Source organism: Chelmon rostratus, chromosome 16, assembly GCF_017976325.1.
Source record: "Chelmon rostratus isolate fCheRos1 chromosome 16, fCheRos1.pri, whole genome shotgun sequence".
NCBI lineage: Eukaryota > Metazoa > Chordata > Actinopteri > Chaetodontiformes > Chaetodontidae > Chelmon > Chelmon rostratus.
The window spans coordinates 22,666,068-22,688,221 of record NC_055673.1 but is presented as its reverse complement, the minus strand read 5'-3'; the positions used below and the strand labels follow the sequence as shown (position 1 = coordinate 22,688,221).

Here is a 22,154-nt window from a genome sequence, read left to right as displayed (position 1 = left end):
CACTTTTTCTCCTGTGAGCTGTGCATTATATAACTGCATATCATAGGGTTTCACTGAATATCTAATCAATGCTTTCTTGAAAGTAAATTGTGTTTATGTTGGTCTTCGTTTATGTCTTCATACCAGAAATCTCTCCATGCTGCTCTGTAGATAAGGCCATGTTGAGAAGTAATGTCAGGGCATTAAGGGACGTGGGCCCAGCCACCTGGGAGACAAGGCCACTTCCCCCTGGACTGATAAACTGCACTTTAACCAAGATCATTATCCAACATCTTGTTATCTTAATGGGCCAGGTATAGTGTGTCAGAGCGACGGCCCAGCCATCTTAGGCCTTCTCATTTACAGATTAAAAAACGAAAGTGCTGCCCATTAATTATTTAGCTACAATCCAACCCCTTGTCCACCTGGCCTCCTCCTCTTTCTCTCCCTCTCTCTCCCTCGCTCTCTGTTTCTGCCATCGACTGGCAGTCCCGCGCTTTGGACTCGGCCGTGGCGTTTTGTGTTGCCTGAGCATTCAGCACAGCCGAGGGGAGAGAGGCAGAGCGGCGGATTAGCTTTCCCTCTTAATCGTGTCGACATCTTATCACTGCCGTGGAAAGTGGAGAGGACACTGGAGACCCTGGGGGGTTCCAGAAAAATGAGGAGGAGAGGTAGAGTGAGGAGTAGGAAGGGGGTGGAGGGGGGGGTGGGGTGATATTTATCCAGTTTATCCAGTCCAGGCTATTACTTACACCTGCAGTTCACTGGAAAGACACGGCAGAGTTCAGGAAGGGGCCTGTGCTGGCAGAGGGAGCACAATGAGCAAAGCACGCTCCCCCAATTCACTTTGTCCCATTTATCTAAGGTTTGGTGTGGTAGGTTCATATAATAGGTTTTTAAACCCTTATACAACTTAAAATTTGTGCTCTCTGCAGGAGTATCAACAGAAGACAGCAACATGCCACAGATCCGACTCAGGGACACTGAGATGAACGGCCTGAAAGCAACACAGAGACCGACAGATTTTTTCTTCAGAAATTTTTACGTATACGTATTTCAAAAACAAAAACATCTTAGAGAGATGTTTTCATGACGTAAAAATCCTGCGCACACACAGGGGCTTTTAAAAGAGATATTGAAAATCTAAGGACACTCAACATGTTGAACAGCCTTGATGTGGACTGTAAAACCAGAGGGGATCGGTGAAACTACAGGCAAAAGCCACTTAACACTGACCATGTGTGCAAAACGCACAGCTGGTAGAGAGCAGCTTTAGTTTAAAGTGAGACGATAAACCTCTCATAAACAGCGCCACTGTGGCCAAATGGCAAGAGCAGGGTAATAACAAGTTGAATTTTCTTTTACTTTCAAGATTCAGACAGTTGCTTTAAACATCATTAGACAACCAGACTGATGGTGAGCAGAAAGGGACCATAACAACACATTGCCACAAAATGACACTAACCAACCCAGAGCCTTCGAAAGTGACAACAAGCAGTCCTGACCAAGTGTCAAGTTGGTTGACTATAACAAGGAAAACATCAAACACGTCTCCATGTTTGATGCTACAGTGGTGTTTACTTCTTGTTTTGCTTTTGTGATAAAACCACTGAAATATTCATTTGTCAGACACTAAAACTTGTGGAACAGCAGCACGCCAGGTCAAGTTGGCTAACATTAGCTAACATAACAGCACAGCATGGCATAAGCTAATGGTTAGCTAACAGTAGCTAACAGCTACTGAAATGTTGTAGCCCCTTCATGCTACGCACACAGATCATATATAGAAATATTTTAATTTTGAATAGAATTAAGACGATCTTGAATGTCTTTGTGCAGCAGTGCGATGCAAAATCACAAATAAATGACCATGATTGAAAGAAAACCCCCTCCTATAGCTGGTGTAGCAGTAAAACCCCTGTTTTTTTTTTTAAATTGATCAAAAGTATATTTTTTTTTAATCAACTTTTCACTCACGGTAGGAACATTGTGTTATTTTTTGTTTCTCAAAGTTGCATAGCTTCGCTTTAATTGAGGGGGTACATGCTCACTTATGGTGAAAAAAAAAACCTTTGTGTTTTTTCTTGTGTTCAAATGTTTTCCAAGTCTGTAGGAGTCTGTGAAGTGTAATAGTTACCAAGCTTATCTCAGCTCCTAAAAGTCAACCATTTTCAGATAAAAGGTTTTCAACAAACAGCATTTTTCTAAGACGTTCCACATAGAACCCAGACCTCCAGTGAACACATGAAGGACTGAGTGTCTGTGCCAAGTGGGTTATGCCAAAGCTAAAAAAGCGATTTTGAAAACACCGACTGGGGACAGCGGTGATGTTGTGGTTCAGCTGCTGTATCAACTGCAGAAACAGAACAACAAAAAGGAGCCCGGACGGCACAAAGACCTGCATTGTTACTGTGGCAAATGTGAACCCTCGACAGATAAGCGCAAACAGAGCGACAGTCAACAGCTACAACGTGGAAAACAAGAGACAACCCTCTCAGACCCCCACTCTTCTCTTCTGTTCCTCCTCCTCTACACGCCGCCACCCCCCCCCCCCCCCCCAGAAACCCAATCGGTGCTTATCTGTCCATCCGAGCACCTGAAGAGCACAGATGGACCCGCAGATACAGCAGAGATTGAAAGGCGAATACAGGGAAAGTGGAAGGGAGAGGGCAAAAAAAAAGAGGAGGAGAACAAGAGGAGGAAGAAAAAGGAGCGATAGCCAGTGAGAGGCCAGAACAGAGGAGCTGTGTGACTCACCCAACCTGCTCTGAATAGCTGCAGAGACAGAGAACCGGAGACCAAGCGAGAGGCATAAAAAGACAACGGAGGAGAGAATGAGGAGGTTTCGGATCACCCAGTCCTCCACAGACGCCCCACTGTGACTCTATTCTTCAGGTTGCCGCTCGCCATTCAGCGCTCGTCTTTCGGCCCCGGACCTGGCAGGGGCCCCCGGAGTGATCCGAAGCTATCTTTAAGCTCTCTTGCTCTCCGATGGGAGGCCTCCATTCTGCTCGCTTACACAAGAACACACACCACACAGAGCCAGACCTGTTGCTGACCTGTCTGGACTCACAGTAACACTGTCACAGCAGCGAGCACATTGTGCCAGGTCTAATTTCTTCAGGGGGTTACGTTTATTCTTTCATCCTTTAGTCTTTCTAGCTCCCACACAGCGGCCGCTAGTCTTCCTGGGGTCCTAAAACATTTAGGATTCGGTTGGGGTAAAGGTTTGAAAATTCTGTCCGTATTCCTCAGCCCAAAGTGAGCTCAAGCTGGATTCACTTCATGTTATTAACAAACACAAAGTGAGTTAAATAAAGTGCTTTTCCCAGATCAGGTTTCCCCAAAACCACTGAGCTGTCACTGTGGGCCAGACAACAAAAACACTGAGATGAAAGACACTGAAACACATGGTCGAGTTGAGGGGGACTGACGAGCGGGGTAGTAATTCTCTGTGGGGTTGTCACTATGAGTGACCCCTTTCACATTACACAATCATTTGGCCCAATGTTAATACAAAAAAAAAAAAAACTGTTTAGTGAATCTTAATGTTCAGTCACAGCAGCATTTAGAGCTGAAAAAGTGTGACCAGTTAGTGGAATTGCCACGATCAGTGGATGAGCTTGCAAAGTAAATTTGCAGTCGTATAAAGTTCAGCTTTGGTAAAGAAGCTGATTTGTGCTGTTACCAGACTGCCAAACATCTCGAATGCTAACGTTTGAACAGAGGGAACTGTAGAGTACAAAATGGACTAAGCTATCCAATACCCACCCCAGCCACAGCCTGTTCACCCTGCTGCCGTGTGACAAGCGATACAGAAGTACTTTGCCATGGCAACCCCTCCGCTCTGTGCCACCCCACCTAATCAATGAAACTAGCTGATGAAAGCTTCATCAGCCTCAAAATATGTTTCTTCTGACAGATAACAACAAATTGCAGCACAGAAATGACAAAGATATTTCTGATGTTATTTTGAAACTGTGACACCATTATGATGAGTTAATCTTTACACGATAAAATGTCCCAATTTCAGTAAATATTCAATTTTTCAAATTTGGAAATGGCCTTAAAAATCCTGCATCAGTCAGGCTGTGATATCAATCTGTTTATCACCTATGTGGAGTCAGCCCTTGATGTTTAATCTATTTCATGCTGTGTAATAAGCTGTTTGAGCTTTAGTCTGAGGGCCAACGCTAATCTTCACACATAAAAGCACATAATTCAACCATCACAACAAACGTGTACAGACAAGAGGCACCGCAATGCAGAGTGAACAACCGGAAAGAGATGAGCTCATGTTCGTACTGACTGACATGTGTCCAGCTAAAGTCAGCTCAGCCACACGGCACTGCGCTGTCACACTGACGTCAGAAGAACAGTCCTTTAAAAATGGATGTTGTTCAAAAAATTTTCAACGGGCAGGGTTAGCGCAGTGAGACAGCCCAGGTTTTGGTTTAATTTTAGATTTTATTGGGCAGGTAATCGAGTAGAGGTAGAGGTAATCTGTTGATAAGAATTACATTTCTGTTCTATTTGTTTTTTGGATCTGGCTCCATTTGCAGCACTTTGTCCTTTGTTGCTTTGCCTCAGTTCTCTAAAGTGTGTTAGTTCGTATTTGCTGTCCAAGTTTGTAAATCTAAATCTGCTTCTGAGCATTAAGCGGCATTAACTGCCTAATTACACTGACATTATGTTGCTTCCCTTCTGCTAGTTCTTACTGGATTGTAAAATACTTGCTGTTCTGCTACTAGAAATGTTCCTGATTTATAAAACCGTACCAAACAAATCAAGTAGTTTATACAATGGTTCTTTCCTACAGTCTCTCATCATTTGTCAACAACACAATTATTTGTCGATTAAACATTTGTGCTGTACCAGAAACATCTGTATTTCATTTAATGCTTTTTTAAAAGCTTAATAAACACAGCAGCTTTGTCAGTAAGGCAGAAAGAATAACCTGTTTAATGTCCTCTAATCTCTGTCCTCTAAATCTCTAAAAGAAAACAAATCAGTGAATATCGCATAATGTTGAAGTGATCCTTCACCAAAGTGGTGCTCAAATATATAACTTTATCAAACAAACATACAATTCCTGCTCCTTTATCTTCATCTTCTTTATCTTCTTCTTCTTCTTCTTCTTCTTTCACAGCAGATCACCTTTGTCTCTGGCAAACCGGGCTCCACCTCATTTATCCGGGTTTGGGAGCAGCGGTTACGAATGCTGGGCTCAGTGTCTTGTCCCAGGACTCTCCAGCAACATGTCAAACAACACTTCACATCGTGTTACTTCACTTCACACGTCCTCAACAACCAAACACTGGCACGCTCCAGGAAATAACATGCAACACACACAGAAATCAAGCCTCTGCTTTTAACTGGCCATCTACCGATGAGTGTGGAGGACTGGACAGTGTCGGCGGTTCAGCAGCAGATTGCACTGCAGGGAGAGGAGAGAGATGTCGTGGCATAACAATCAAATCTTTTTCCCGTCACACCTCTACGCCGCTGACCCTCTCCGTTTGATTTTTCTCTCTCTATTAGCGCTCGGGCCTCTTTTATGTTGTACAACGTTGACAAATCACATTATGGAGTGTGTGTTAGCTCCGGGGGGAGCTGTATAGATTACGGTGACAGGCAGAACGCAGGCAGAGAAAGGGCCCGGCAGATCCATGTCCTCTCTTCGCTCTCTATCACTGCAGTAAACTGTCAACTCAACTGGGCTCTTCATCATCGCGGCCCCGCAACAGCAGCGGACAGCAGGGGGTAAATAAAGATATGAAAAGCACATGGTAGGTGGAGGCTTGTGAGATGCGAGGAGGGTGCTGCTGGGCTAAGCACTGCTGCGAAACGTAGTCAGGGGCGTAGTGGGAAATAAACATGAGGGATGACTGCAAGAGGTTGACGTAAAATTGACATCTTTTAGTGTTTTTTAAGGTAAATGATGACTGAATGTGCATAAACCTACACATATGTGTACTAAACCCAGGGTCAGATACATGAAACTAATTGCAAATATGTGCATGCAGATCCCAAAATCAGTCTAAAGTGTATCAACAGAGGCAGAAATATGCATATGCAATCTCGTTACCAAATTTATAAACTCCTGCATAATGCACTGTTACACCAAAGAGCTGTTATTTTTAGTCCTGTATTTGTGTTAGTCAGCAGGATGTCTCAAAACCAAAATAAACCCTGACAAAACAGAGAACCCCTGCATCAACAACACATGAACGCCGCAAAATTATTCATCCCACACTGAGCAAAAGAATAAAATATTAGATTCAGTGATCTAACTGTTCTTAATGTCAGTTCCAGACCTGAGCTGCTAATACAAGACTCGTGAGTTGTGAGATGTTCGTCATTTCATCAATATGCTGTGCAGTATACTACATCAAATTTGTGCTGTAGTAGTAAATGGCAGTAAATGGACTCCTGCTTTTATCCAAAGCGCCTTGCAATTTGCCTCTCCGTACACACACACATATGCATATACTGAATATATGTATTTATAAATACTTTGTCAGGTCAGCTATGTGTAAAGAGCAACACACAAACAAGGCTGATTATGAACTGAAAATGAACGGAAACAATGAACTGTTGATATTTGAATATGCTGTTTAAAATAGTAGTGATTTAAATAAGAAACTGCAACACGAGCCTGGAGCAGAGCTTTCTCAGTGGCAGATGTATCCACCATTCACATCCACACTTTCATTTGTCTCAGTTCTCGTAATGAAGTGACAAAATCATGTACGGAGGACTCTTGCATTATCTGTTCATCAGCTGCTCCACAATCACTGGGCCATTCATCAGATGCTTGGTTACCGGCTGATTTGTGATGTATAGCAAAGCCATTATAATGTGACACTCCTCACTATTCCTCTGCTGCATTTGTTAAGTGGGATTAGGTCTCCGGGAAGAATCCCTCTTTGAAAGAGCAGAGCCCTTTCCACCACATTCAGCTGTAAAACCATGTGCTAATATGCTAAGTGTCCGTCGGAGCTGGTCCCATGAAATGGCAATGCTAGAGTGTACTCATCAAGTTTGCTTGATGAGAATACATCATCAGGCGATTAGCCTAGCTTAGCACAGGTTAAACAAACAGGACAAGATACACAGTGTTAATTAGTGAGCTTTCGGTGTATTGGTGTGTGCATTTTTTAGCTTCATCTAACAGTCAGACTCGCAGTTTCCCCCCTTAGTCCAGTCTTTATGCTAAGCTAGGCTAATCACATCCTCACTACTGCTCTGTACTTAACCAACACATCTTTATATCTACCATTATATATAAACTCAGAGAAAGTAGCTGCGACGAGAGTACTTTTCAGGCTTTCAGTCTGAATCGGCTACCTGGCCACTGCACCCAACAATGACCATAAATATGGGTCGTAATAACCTGCTTGCACATTCAACTATAAATGGGTGATTTCCTGGTGAATACAGGCTGTACTTAACTCACAAACATGAGACTACTATCAGTCTTGTCATCTCACTCTCAGGAAGAGTAAAAACAAGGGTATTTCCCATAATCTTGAGCTATTCCTTTTAATGCACATTCAGGAAGGTCTGTGATGTAAAATATAAAATCAAAGGTCTCCTAAATTCATTCTTTGAGTATTTCATTCTTTATGCCACATTTCTATATGCGACACTCAGCCTACAGTTTTAGGAAGTTGAGAATTTACAATATATTTATCAGTGCTATGTTTTATATGGATGGTGGAGCATGCATTATTTTTGTGCATGCACATTATTTAAGTCAGGCCCCCAGTGTCAGGTAAGCGTTTCCTGGGAATAATGAAACGTTCTATTGAAAAGATTCTGGTTTGTTAAGAAATCAGATTTGTAGGTGAATCTAGGTCAGTTTATTCATCCGTTCCATCCCTGCCTGTGGGCCTGAGGTGGAAAAACAGCAGAGAGGGCTGTGGGTTCAGGGAGAGGAGTGTTTCTTTTCCAATGTGAGCATTCTGAATTGTGTTTTATTCAAAGAGGTTATGGTCTCCCGCTTGTCAAACCAGTTCCATCAAACTAATCCTGCTGTGTCAACGCCTCAGGACCCAACAACTAAAAGAGAGAGGGGGAGGAGTGTTCACGGCTCAAAGTTTTGTCTTCATCCCTAAAGGCCTGTCAGCGCTGACGACACGCGTACAGATTCGAGCCGTCTTTCTTTTATGGACATTTCAGGGCTTATGCAAATAATGTTAAGATGTCATTTTCTCGACTGTTTTGCATCCATTCTATCCCCTAACTTTACCTCCAGTTATGTGTACTCATACAGATAGCTGTGTTTTGTTTTAAGATATCTGTCTCTGAGATTCCTCTCTTCACATCAGTTCAGTGGAGGTGAATGGAATATTCTTTGTGGGGCTCAGAGCATAAAAACATGTGAGCACTTTTCAAACATGAACTCTGCAACATCACCTATGTATTAAACTAAGGGTGTGTGACATTGCCCTAAAATAATATCCCGCATTTTCAGAGTATGTCTGCCATGATATTCTTGATGATGTGACAAATACAAGGTACACCCTGCCAAAGACTCGGCAATGCCGTACAGAGCCAATGTGGTTTGTCTGCTTGGTTTAGCACTCACTATAGATGTTGGGCTCTCCTTGCTGGATTTCTGGCTCCCCTCATACTCAACCAGGTGCTTCTGCTTGAGGTGGTGAAATAAGGTTGTTGTACTCCCCCCTTTTGTTGTTACAGCCTTGTTGCACTTCGTACATATTACAGTCTGCTCTTTTGCAACCAAACCAATGCACACTACTATAGTCGCCCCCCTGTCTTTCACTTTGCGTCATTCTTGTTGTTACTGTGTAATGGTGTGACATAATTAAGTCAAAAAGTTGGAATATTTCCAGTATCACAACATGAATTTTTCAAAATCACATTAAAAATCGTACCCATATGAGATGGCACTGTCATTCAGATTTAGGTGGTTAGGGTTAGAAAGAGCCACAATGCTGTCCTGATGTCTGGCTGCAACAGTGCTGCAGTATGATGACTCTCTGTATGTATTATTGACCATCCTCACCGCTCTCATCAGTGAACCTCTGACTGTAACATTTTTTTAATCAATTTCATCATTTCTCAAGGAATTCTGCGGTCTATTTTATCATTTCCAACCGTGCACAAGCTTAGAATAAAAAGAAGTTAATGCTGGGACTATTTTCAGTTTCTATTTGCTCACATGCTGTGTTCTGATGGATAGTCAAAATTTTATCAAGGTAACAGAACTGTCATTGTTTTTTTTTCCCTCATTTGACAAAAGAAGAATGTCCTTAATCACCTAAAATTCCATTCTACTGGCTTTATCTTCTTTCTTTATAACAGATTATAGTGAAGTGAATTTATGACAGTGCTTTTGAGAAATTGAACGAGACACGTGTTAAAAACTAATTAATTTATTAATTTTGCTTGTTTGCTTTGGCCACTTGTGGCAGCAGGACAAGATGAAAGAGTTCCCTATTTACACATCAGCCAGTTAAAGAGCAACATCATCATTACATGGAGTAGCGTTTATGTCCACTTGACGAATGTAAGTCCAGTGCCCACTCGTTTTTAGCTCTGTTTTTGGTCTCCACCAAACCTTCATGCCCCTGTAAATCCTGCATTCTGTATAATTTTCTATATTTCTGTATGTCTTACTCATTCGTTGCTATGTATGCATGTGAAAGAAGTTCCTCCAGGAAGACAAATGAATGATTTATCTATCGATCTATATTCATCTATCTATCTATAATTGCAAACACATTAAAGAAACAAATTGCATGTCTTAAAGGGGCTTTAAAAATTTCAAAGGGACATTACTGTGTCACCATCAGAACAACTCTGGCACAGAAACAGGCCCTATTGAAATCTGTTGACAGTGTGTTCTGTGCACAAGGATACTGTTATCCAAAAGAAATGTTCCTGTTCAATTAGATTTTTTCTCAATTTGTCTGCAGCTGCCCTTTACTGTGAGCTCCCTCTTCTGTAAGAGCTCTGGTGCACTTGATGAGGAGCACAGCGATAACAGCAGGAAATTATGCCAAAATACAAGGTTTGACAGACAGACAGATATCTGATACGCAGCAGTTCCTCATGCTCGGAAAGTGAAATGCAACAACGTGGAAACTAGTGTGCTGGTTACCTCAACTTTTCCTTCAGGTGCTCATCACTGGAACGAACAGCATACAGAGTCAGCGACAGCCAACAGCACGGACATCACGCTCAGATAAAGTTACAGGAACTTTAATCAGATTCCTCCTGGCGTCTTTTAAGATGGTCCCGCGGTACCTGAGACAGGGTGTGGAGCTTTCATCGGGAGTGTTCAGAAGGACGCAGCAGGAAGTGTAGGGGTGACTGAATGTGAAGGCTGCCTTGACTTTGGAAGATTTCTTGACTTTGGGTCAACACAGATGAAACTGTCATCTGTTGCATATGCATGTGCTTCTGGAGGCCCATATGCCTGCACCCTGTTTTAACAATTCAAATCAGCTCTGTCCACCCAGCAAATCTGCCGACACTAGGCAGCACACTACCTCAGTCACACTGGAATTAAACCCTGCGAAAAGTGCCACTACTACCTGCTGTATTAATGCTTTTTTGACTGTTAGTGTTTGTGCATTTGGTCTCCTGCTGGAATAATAAGTGGATTGATTGAGAAAAAAACAATTACATAAACATATAATTATTTGGTCTATACAAGAAATAGTATACACAGAAAATAATCTATTACCAAAAATGTTGTGGGTGATTTTCCGTCACCCACAACTTTAATTGTTCCCTTCAGCACTAAAACCGATCATTAGTTTCAGTCCAACAGATGATAACCTATACTGAGCTCGTCCACAGCAGACATTTTTATTCATCAGCGTAGGAAGAACAATGGCATTACAGTGAGCCAGCTTTAACAAAACCAGGACCTTGAAACCAAAGAAGAAAAAGAGAAGAAGAAGCCGTCGTTCATTTTATCATTTACACCTGTGCTCTCCTGACTGTGACGTGTTAAAACGTCGTCCGTGAAAAAACCTGGGCTGTGTCTGAAATCATTCCCTGAGTGCTTTCCATTCTGTTAACCATGCTGAAAGAGAGGATCTACAGGTGGCTCCTATGTGGGTGGCAAACCACTTCACCCAGAATCTGCTTAGCAATTGGAAACAGCTTTATTATAATATTGGTGGGATTGCATGTGTAATACTGCAGATTAGGAAAAGTATATGTGGATTCGGGAATAAGTGCCAACAGGGGCCCTCACACTATCATCATCATGTTTATCATTATAAATTCTGTGAACCTTTCTTTATTTCTTCTTCAAAAGGCTTTTCTTCCCTTCCTCTTTTCTTATGTTCCCCTCCAAGCGCACCTCCGCTCATTCAGGAAAAATAAGCCACTATGCAGTCATATACTGCTGCACAGTCAAGGTTATTATTATCGTCCAATCATATCAGCCAGAGCCTGGACAGGATGTCACACTTACCTGTGGTCTTTCACAGACTAATTAAATTCCATTCAGAACATTTATAGCTTAGATACAGTTTTTATTGCTCCCACATTTCTCCACATATTTGACAGTTGAGATGTCATGCATCATTTGTAATTACCTCCTAAAATGATGCCGGATTGTTTGGCGACTCGAGTTCCTCCGTCCTCACGCGGCAGACGTGAGTGAGGGAAGCGAGGAGCCATGCTGAAGGGAAAGTATCGCCTATTTACTATACAGTGCCCTGTATTTACTGCCTGCCATTTTATTTGAGTGTCTGAATTCAGAGTGGGAATTTATGCACTATATACTGCCCTCAAAAATAGCGCCCAGTGTCTGATGGCTGCATATTAAAACATCACATTTACTGGTATAAACCTGGATTACTGCCAGCTCTGGGAAAACCTCTGCATTAGTCTTAAATTCTTGTTAAATTCTGTGAGGGATGAGAAAAATCAACACAGGTTTGGACACTCATTAGTAAAACAGTTGTTTCCACAGCTGAGACTGTTATTGTATAGCTGCATGTGTGCACCCAAGTGAGTGTGCATGTGTTGTCTTTAAGAAGTGCTTCACACAGGCACTGACAGGCTACAAAGCTCACACACACTCTGTCTGTCGTTGAGTCTATTTGAGGCTCTAATTGGCACATTCGCTGGGCAGTAAAAGGCTCTTCTTGCTAGCTAAAAGCCTACTGCTCCACCGCATGCTTGGTTGCATCTATCCAATAGAAGGGGCTTGCCCCTCGCACCTCAGACAACAATGCCTTCGCCATGGAGACAGAAATACAACACAGGGGGAAAAAAAGCACCATAATCCGCTGCTTAATCCTCTTGAGTCAGGATGTTACAAAAATCAGGGCCATTCTGCCATGAATTGAACTATTTTTACATCAGCGCTCTGCAGAGTGAGCGGATGGATGGGATGAAACTCATGTTGTCGTTATTCTCAGAAGCACTCCGGCAGTGATTTCACTTTATTTGCCGTGTGCATCTGTCATTAGCGAAGCACAATCTGCACTCAGGGTGCTCAGTCCCATAGTCATCCAGTGATCTGATGACGATTCTTTACTTATCTGTCAGTATGTATGAGCCTAAACTAAGCTTTTATGTGCACACTACGCTGTTAGATTCACGAGCAGTGCAGATACATTCCATGGCTTTTTTAAGAGGGTCAGAGCAGCGAGGTCAGAGGTCATGACAGACCTTTACGATGAGGCTTATATTGGCACATAAACGGCATGGCAGTGTGCGGAGAACTTCGTTTGACCCAGAGCCTAGTGAGTGAGCTGATCACCACCTCCCTCTGGGCCAAAAACTCCAAAGGATTCCTGGCATACCACTGCTTCAATTACAGAGGCGGGGAGGAGAGAGGACATCACACCGCAGCCTGGCTGCATGGGAGAAAACGGCATCGCCTGGGAAGGAATTATACAGGCTGTCTGCAAGGAATACATGTGCAGTTCTCAACAGGGTATTACTGCAATCCATTCCTGTTCCTACAAAGTAATGGAAAGTTTTGCTTTCTCATTTTCAGCTGTTTTACATTTAGAATGCTGCATAATTATTTAGTTGCGCTTTTAATGGTACATATACTTAGCAGCCTATTCATAGCCTATTGAATGTTGTTTATATACAGTATATCTATGTGCATGCAGGGAGTGTGAGCGGTTGCCTAGCAACAGCTGCTGTAAGTGGGAGAAGACAGACAAGTGTTGGCAGGGCAGATGTTGGAAGGAATTTCTAAAAGTAGAACATTTGAGAACGGCAGACTGCGACTGAGAGGAGGTACTGTGATGTCTTAAAGGAACAGTTCCAAACAACCGACCTCTCATGGCTCTTTAGTTTTGGTTTGACTGCATTTGTATGTTTGCTGCAGCTGCTTCAATACAAATGGAACAAATGCACTTAAGTTTGAGCATTTAAAAACCCCATCAAACATATCTGCTTGGCTAATTAAACACAGACTATGTGAGATTTTTTTCCCCTTCATTAAAGCACTTGAGACTCTTTTTTTAATCTCTGGTTCACTTTGTCACACATGTAATCAATTGTGATGGTAACTCAAATAATTGCAAAGCCATTTATGTGATTACTTCAATGATTTGCTAACATCACTCTGTATTACTTCTGTAACACAGCCATTTGCACTCACAGTCACACCTATGGGCAACTGAGTTTATAATCTGGTAGATCAACCTGTTCTCACTCCCAAAGCAGCAAACATGGCAGCTTGGTCAGTGGTCCCACACTTCAAACTATGACACTGTGGATACAGTGTACTGTCCCTGAAGTCAGGTGATGTAACATTAACAGCATAGAAAGTCATATTGTGCAAAACTAATGTACTTATTTTAACCCAAACCATGATCTTTTCCTAAACCTACTCACATAATTTTGGCACCTAAACCCAACCACACTGTGACTGCTTCACAACGTTAGCCATGTGTTTATTATTGTTCAGCTCAGCAAGCTTTATTTTGAAAGTCTAACCAGACACTGATAACTGGATGTTGCATATTTCTTATTCTTCTCATAAATTAATCACTTCACTTGACCTGAAGTGTGACCAAGCTGCCGTATTTGACAAGTTGGTTAGTTGGGCACATGTGATTCTTATAGAAACGTACAATAAAGAAACATTCCTGATGAGGGTCCCTTAAATTTGGTTCTGTAAGAATTTTGACAAAGTAACATTTTAGAGCAAAAAAAATCACCAGCTGTCACTTTGACAGCATTTGACTAAACAATCCCAACTCCAGGTCCACTTCCATGCTTTTTCCAGAGCCATCCAGCATACATGCTGATGCGTTACATCTGTAAGCTAACGTAGACCGAGCAAATTTACTGGTCAGGCTCTAGTTTAGAGTCACCAACCAACTCAAACAGAGAAATCTTTCTTGCTGTGAACCAACAGTTCAAACTACTGGGCCACCATGAAACGCCAGATTTCAAAAGACGAAGATAAAAAAGGCCACAAAGAGGAGTGATTATGTCTTTTGAATGAGACTCCTGGAGCTTTCAGGTGGTATACTTGTGCTTTTACTTGCTTCTGTTTTCTATGGTTTGAACCTGGGAAGGAGCTTGGTACAAAACCTTCAACTGTGCTGGATCTTGATGATCGCTTCCGTTTCAGATCAGCAGTACAAATAGAAATACGCAATTTGGTTTAAAAAAGCTCGAAAGAATCCTTGAAGAAAACCTCTTATTTCACTGAGCCACTATACTCTCAGCCGGATAAATGAAGCCATTTGTGTGAAAACCACTTCAGCATTTGATAATTACTCTGAGTGAAAAATCCCTTTGTCTCCCACAGAAAAACCCGAGCATGAGGCGGTACGGGGGTCCTACCTTGCAGCCTTCACAAGCACTGACACCATAGTGGTATCCAGAGGACTTGTCCTGGCAGACGAAGCAGGGCTTGTAGACTCTGGGAGGGGGCGGCGGGGACGGCGGGCTGGGGACGAGCTCCTCAGAACTGGTGCTCTGTGTTTCAATGGCTGCCGGGAATGCAAACAGGAGAAGAAAGAAGATGAAGAGGCTTGTTTTCAAATGACTGAATAATTCATTTAGACATCTGGAACTGGAAAAGGACATTCACATTTAAAACCAGGAAACAAGGCTCGATTCAAAACTGCCACGCCACAGTTGTTTCTCTAAATGTTGCAGGCCCTGACACCTTTGTGCACCAGTTCCTGGATGGTATTAGGTAGTTCAGTGTAAATGTCGGAGGGGAACTCCGTCTCCATCTGCACATCAAAATCAGTTTGAATGCCCATGACTTCTGTGTGTGGTTTGATGCTGGTAGGTTGACTGGGTTGTGATTAAGAAGGAGATCCCTGCTAACATAGATACACCCGCTTGTCCTGGTTAAATGTGAGATCAAATGTAAATATAGCCTTATATTCACTGTCTAATGGAGAAAGTGTTGCTGTTAAAGGGGAAAAGGAAATTCTCTGGAAATCTTTGCGATGTTTTATTGAGTTCAGAAAACTAAACTCTCCTCTGGTCTTCAGAGGCTTATACATCAACATCGATTATAAAGCTCAGTAGTTCACTCAGTCACTCAGTTGGCAGGTCCAACAGTTTGGTCAAGAGGAAATATGAGCAAACACTGCATGGGTTGCCATGACATTTGGTAACTCATGTGTCCCCTGTGATCAACTGTCATAACTTAATCACCAAAGTTATGGTAAGTTATAATTCTTTTTACTTTATTCTAAGGTTCTAATTTCACTTTGTCCAGAACTTCGGTTTCTGACCAAATACCAGCAAAACGAATGACATTCAAGCGTCCTTTGCTAATTAGAGCAAGCTAGCATGCTAACATGAATGTTGAACATGGCAAGTGCTACCTGCTAAACATCAGCATGCTAGCACTGCCAGTGAGCATGTATTAGCATGCAAAGCTAGCTGCACTTTCTGACACATTATCTTAAAGCTGCCTTGTGAAGTTTTCTCGTCAATGAGCAAAGGTTTCCGCTGACCTCCAGTGTTTCCCACCAAAACCTACTGTGTGCATCCTTGACTTCTGACTAACCTGTTGAATGCACGTCCTTCCTCTTAAATCATTTGCAAATTCCATTATTGAAACAAATTGCATTGTTTACATCCATGTTTGCTCGCTCTTCCGTGCCACCACCTGTTTATCAGCGGAATAGCATGAAACCTGTGGCAGGACTGTGTGTGTGTCAAACAAAACAGGGGCCCACTCATGCAATCAGTGCTCCACAGCACTGCTGCTATCAAAATCTCCACAGTTAGTCACATTTAGTGTAAAATCCACCTAACATTTATTCCGTACCCAGTGCCCATTGTTTACCGGCAGGTCACACTTGCCTGTAAACCTGCTGAACCCTTTTACTGCACAGACCTGGAAAAGGCACCTGAGACCTGTTCCTGAGGCACAAACTGAGCCAAAGCTTTCTGGTAAAGACACATTAAAGAATTGGTGAAAGGCCACAGGTGGAGGGGGCATCTGATATGTTTCCAGTCTCACCAGAGAGCAGATAGGAGACATCAAACAGTTGTGTTTGTGGGAGGTGTGCTCATGATGTGCACATACAAAAGAACTAACAGTGCTTCAAGATAGAGGCAATCAATCAGAACACTCTTAACACACGTACCAGACTTTGAATGTATGCAGAGACCAAACCGCTGTCCACATGCACATAACCTATCTGCATAGAAAATGGAGAACAGTCTCTCCAGCATCTCTGCTGATTAGATTACTTTCTTCCGTACTTCGTCAGAGTAAACTCAATTACCGATGGTAAGGATCAAGCTCTTATAATTACTGGACCCTCTTCCTTGCGTGGAATTCCCTGGCGGTTTAATCTAATCTTCCGCTACATTCACCCTGTGTGACTTTTTGCGCGCGTTGAATTTGCAGCTTTGCGTTCGGCGGCTTCGGTGGCTCGAGGGAAGACTTAACAAGTCTGCGGCACATACAGGAGAAATGTTACCTCTGTAATAAGGGATGAGGAAGTACGATGACCACCGAGGTTAATTAGAATGAGATGATTTCTAAATCTATCGATTCTCCCTCTTATCTGGGTTTGAGGAGCATTCTGGGCAGCAAGGAGAAGTCTCCGTGACTCGTTATGAAACAGTGACTGTACCAACTGCTTAAAAGTTCTGCAGAATCTTTAAGTAGACTTGCATAAAGCTGACATAATGGTGCTGTGTTAGGATTTAGAAAAGTTTGCTGATCTGAATTTCAAGTGGTATTCATCAGAGAGTAAACAACTTCAGTAGGGGAAGTCAGCCATGTTATTTTTCCATTCTTTAAACAACTGCAGTGCGACCTGGTTTCATTGATAAAGACAGACAGACAGACAGACAGACAGACATTTGTTTTCATTGAAGTCAGGTCATCTCATTGCTCCAAATGCTCCAAATGGTTTCCCTCTGTTCCTGGCAGAGAACAGTCAGAAGCAGCTTGCACATAAAGCAGATGTATGGTGAGACACCATACTGGAGGGAAGCCAGTGGTCTGATACACAAAGCCATCTGATAGGGGAGAAAGGAGGAACATGGGCTTTGTTCAGACTGCAGGCAAGTCCGATGTTTCCTGTTTTTTTTGCAAGTGATCAGATGAGATATGTGTCCAAACAGTAACAACCCATCTGCATGGGCCGCATCGGTTACGCCGGCCTCGCGGCTTACCGACGCAGAAGCACGGGACGTGGAGATCCATCGTCTCGCCCTCCAAACAATCACGCTGTCGAGTCACGTTGCAGAACACTGTTGTTCTCTGTCTTGTCCTCCATACCGCTCCGCTAGCAGCAGCATGGATTATGCTCAGCCGCTCCGATGCACTCCTGTCACTCTGGATTTGTTGTGCGTCGCATTGCAAGCGATGCAAAAGACACTTTGAAATCTGATTTGAGCAGCCACAGCGTCCGGACTGAACGTATCTGTAGAAATCTGACCGGCCACCTCCAAATGCGGATTAGATCCGATTTGCAAAAATCTCATTTCATGTGGTTCTATTGCTTTTTTTTTCTTTTGCTTTCCAAAACCAGTCTGGAGACAATCTGGATCTGCCAAAAACAGATTCGGGCTGGCAGTCTGAACAAGGCCATAGATGCTATTGCATTTTGCACATCTACGCACAAATATAACTAACACAGTGTAGAAAAGCAAGAGCAACAAGTTGGGTGGAGGTTCGATACTAATATCAAACCACTCCGTTTTTCAAAACTTTAAGGAACAGAAGCATGTTTTGCCATTAAATATCTTCATATTATCAAAGGTCATATTTACATTAGCTGTTTCATGTGTCTCATCCACATAAAAGCCAGATTCATTTTGATGGGCTTTTCTTGTGATTCTTTCTGTGGTAGCAACGTGTGTTGGTTTTCCTGGGCTACAGGTACATCACACCACAGGTCAGCCCTTCACCTTAACGGGCTTTCATGAGAAATAAACAGACTAATGTCACTTGAAAGCTGTCGTTATCACGAGAGCACATTCATGCTGGTCGCAACATGTTTTAACAGCACCAAAAGGGTTCAATACCTAGTTCAGTGTGTCGAGGGTTAATTATTAAAACCCCCTGTCTTCTGAGCATGGGTCTCCTGCCTTCAGTCACAGTTTAACAAACTCTGTAGCTGTGCCCAAGGTCCAGACTACACACTGCTTCTAAGCAACTTCTGAGTATGTTACATACATCATTTACTGGGAGATGTAGAGTATACCTCCGATTGCATCTTGAACGGCCAAAAGTTCAAATTATATATGAGATATAAACTATATTCCAAGGAAATCAGTTTTTATTATTTTCAGTTATTGAAATTTCTGAATTGAAGATGCACACAAATGTAATAATTTTAGGTCTGAACTACTATTTTAAAAATTAATACCAGAACAATATCCTCTACTTGATTCTGTTAGCATTTTATCCCTGTGCTTCCCTCTATCACTGATGGATAATACTCAACTCAAACCTCTGATCTCTTAGTTCATAGTATTTGTGGTTGCTTGGATAAAAGAAATGCTTCATCCCTTTCTCCCCTCTCCCTCAGAGGATCCACACAGTCACATCTCAGCTCGCCCTGTATCACACATGTAATAAGTGAAACAAGGTATTCACCTGAGATGATGATGAGGATGTATGACTACTGGAGCACAAAAACAATGTATATTAGCCTTTCCCCAGGTGGTGCAGCACACTTTAACATACATCTAGAGGAAAAATACTTTTGCTGCTGATATGCCTTTGGAGCATTTGTGACGGCTGGGTGGTCCCACACTGAGGAGAGGCAGCGCCAACAATTCAGCCCTGCTGCCTATTTGAAACTCATGGCTGCGTCCGGGAGGCAGTGTGACCACCTGCAGACAGATGGGACGCATAAACGTAGATTCATTACACCCCTCAGAGTGTGTGTGTGTGTGTGTGTGTGTGTGTGTGTTGGAGGAGGCGGAAGAAAGGGGTGGTCAATGGATACCTGTATGGTGGTGTATAGGCCCTATCAGGTGCAGGGGAGCCTTTTTCCATTTTCTGCGTGATTAAACTTTGAGTCGACTTCCCCGCATGTTAACATACACAGAAAGCTCCATTAGAGGAATAAGGGCTGGTGACAGACACACCGAGAGTCTGGCTTAAGAGCAGGATGAGAAAAATCGGCGGCTGCTGAACCCTTGGCCTCTGGCTGAACCAGAGGGTCAAACAGGAAAGCACACACTCCCTGCTGGAGGCTGCAGGCTGACTGCAGGGAAAGGCTAGAGAAAACAGCCACTCTGATTGGCCTGTCCACCGGGACGGAGCGCACCGACACCGGGAGCGCACCGGCATACTCGTTTTCAGCCTGTCAGTGTGAGGGATGAGCTCAGAAATGCACACAGCGGGTGAAACTAAACATGAACTGAAAAACTTTTCTCTGAAGCTAGAATTAGTTCTGACTGATAACATTAAGACGTGATCGGATAATCGCATCGTGTCTTGATCAGATCGAGGCGCGGGTGTGACTTCGTCAGATCAAGTCATGTCATGTGCCATAGCTACTGACACCCACCACGGTTTCAACACTCATTGAAGGAGATGATGACACTTCTGAATGAAAAGTTGAATTCATGGGAAATAAAAATGTATGAATTCAGTATAATTCAGTAGGGTCAGCTGGGGTGTTATGGGTTGGTCTGATATGACCAGTGGCTTATTGTGACTAATGTTAGCTGGCTATCAGGAGCGAGAAATGGCTGAGTAACTAACATGACCTCATGATCAGTTCATCGACGTCTGTGCCTGCTTGGGCTGCTATTAGGCCACATGCAGCATTACCATAATCCTGTAAAGTACCTTCTTGTTTTAGATTGTGGTTTATCACAATTTGAGTCTTACTTCCTTTATTTTGGCCATCCCTGAACTCTATCTGACGCCGGTGGAGGATTTTGTCAAAGACTTGAAAAAAATGTGAACCCATCCTAGAAAAGGGAGCATACCAGAAATGTCATAATAATCGATCCTTTCACAGGAACATGCAGGGCGGTGGTAAGTCAGTCTGGTCTCTCTGACTAACATGGAGGTTTGTTTATACTCTGTCTTATCATCTGAGTGTTCATGTTCCTTTAGCGATGTCCAGATGTTGCCAGATCTCAGCAATTAACTTGATGAGCACAATGTTATTAATACTAATAGTAATGATAGCCACTTGACACCTAATTATAAAAAGAAAACACACTTTTTGTTAATTGACCACAATTTGTGAGCATCTCACTCAGTAAAACAGAGTGACGCGTTATTAGTGTGCATTTATGCACTTATGTGGATTTTTGTTCGCTCAAATTATTCTTTGTGTGATAATAATTTCTCTACAAAATATGAATTAATGTGTGCGCAAAAAAATATGTGCATATGTGCAGTCCGTGCATGCTCAAAACTGAGACACACATCTCATGCCATAGGAAATGGTCACGGGCTCTTGGCAGCAAGCCTCAAAAAACAGACAGTAGGCGCCAATCAGCTTGAAAAACCCGAATACTGACGCCGGTTCAGCCCAAAATGCACAGTGTGAGGCAGGATGTGAGGTTGCTTGTAGGCAACGTGCAGATAATCTGCAGAGCTGCTGCATCATCTCTCCATTCTGTGCCCTCTACGTTCTGAAATCCAGGTCCTCCAGTCTGAAACCCAGTGACATGTAAAACTCTCCCCACATGGTCCACATGACCAACAGATGGCAAAGAACCTGAAGCAAAGTCTGTCGCTGCACACAGGCAATTTAGCACAATGATGCCGCTGTCCAAATTGGGACAAAGCTGCCTTTCTGCCGCAGATAATGGGAGGAAAAGGTGAGCTTCAAATCTAACGCTTAATTTTAATTTAAATAAAAATCAATTGACAGCAAGAACCATAAATCGCAGTGATTGAATTAAACCTGACAAATTACAACAGATCCCCAGAAACAGGACCAGGAGAGAGAAAGAGTAAAAGGAGGAGGGGGGGGGGGGGCGAGAAAGAGAGGCATTTCCTGAAGCTCCTCAGGGTATTTATGTGTTTGCTTTGTGTTGAGGAGAAAGCTGTGGTGATTTGGGTGTGGAGCGGTGGGCATAGCCTGGGAGGATTAGAGGAATATTACTCCCAGTAGGTGGATCCAGCCCCTCTCCTCCTCCTCCTCTTCCTCCTCCACTCAGCTGACGCTCCGTCCAGTCTGGAAGTGTTTTTCGTCCAGGTTTTCTCTGCAGGAGTGCAGAGCGCATAGCTCACATACAGAAGGCCCAGCCAGAGGAAATGGTCAAAGTTCACCCAAAGTACACCAAATTAGAAGCAGCTTTGTGCTGCTCTCCGGTGCGTTTTACGGAGAGGGATATTTAGGAGAGCTTTAAACACTTAAGGAAAAGAAAATAACAATGAGGAGCAGTCATTTGACTTCAAGTCTGGTGGGGAAATGGAAGAAGAGAGTGTTGGGGAGAGGTGTGGATCTGCTTTTCATCAGGGCTTCGAAATCTATTCGACATTCGGCAGAAAAAAAACCTCCCAACTCTGACTTTACTGTATGTGCCAACAGGGTCTTATTAGGTAACTAGTGTTTGGGTTTAGGGATTCCAAGGCAGTCATGTGACCAAACCCTCCCCTCACCCCTCCTTTTGACCCCCTGCGTGACCTCCCAGCAACCCCGGGGTGACAGCAGCACCGAGGTCAGACTGCACATTGACGGGAAGCAGCGGCGGCGGCAGCGCCGAGCACAACAGGTGCAGGCGAGCCACTTCAA

At 43.1% G+C, this 22,154-nt stretch overlaps 1 protein-coding gene across 1 annotated transcript in view; it reads right to left on the bottom strand.

The window, feature by feature from the left end:
* The window catches only part of LOC121619114 (retinoic acid receptor beta-like), a 109,540-nt gene that overhangs the window by 41,287 nt on the left and 46,099 nt on the right, over positions 1-22,154 (bottom strand). Inside the window, exon 2 of the mRNA XM_041954724.1 lies at positions 14,794-14,942. Within this exon, the coding sequence (XP_041810658.1) occupies positions 14,794-14,942 (149 nt within the window). The remainder of the gene's footprint in view (positions 1-14,793; positions 14,943-22,154) is intronic.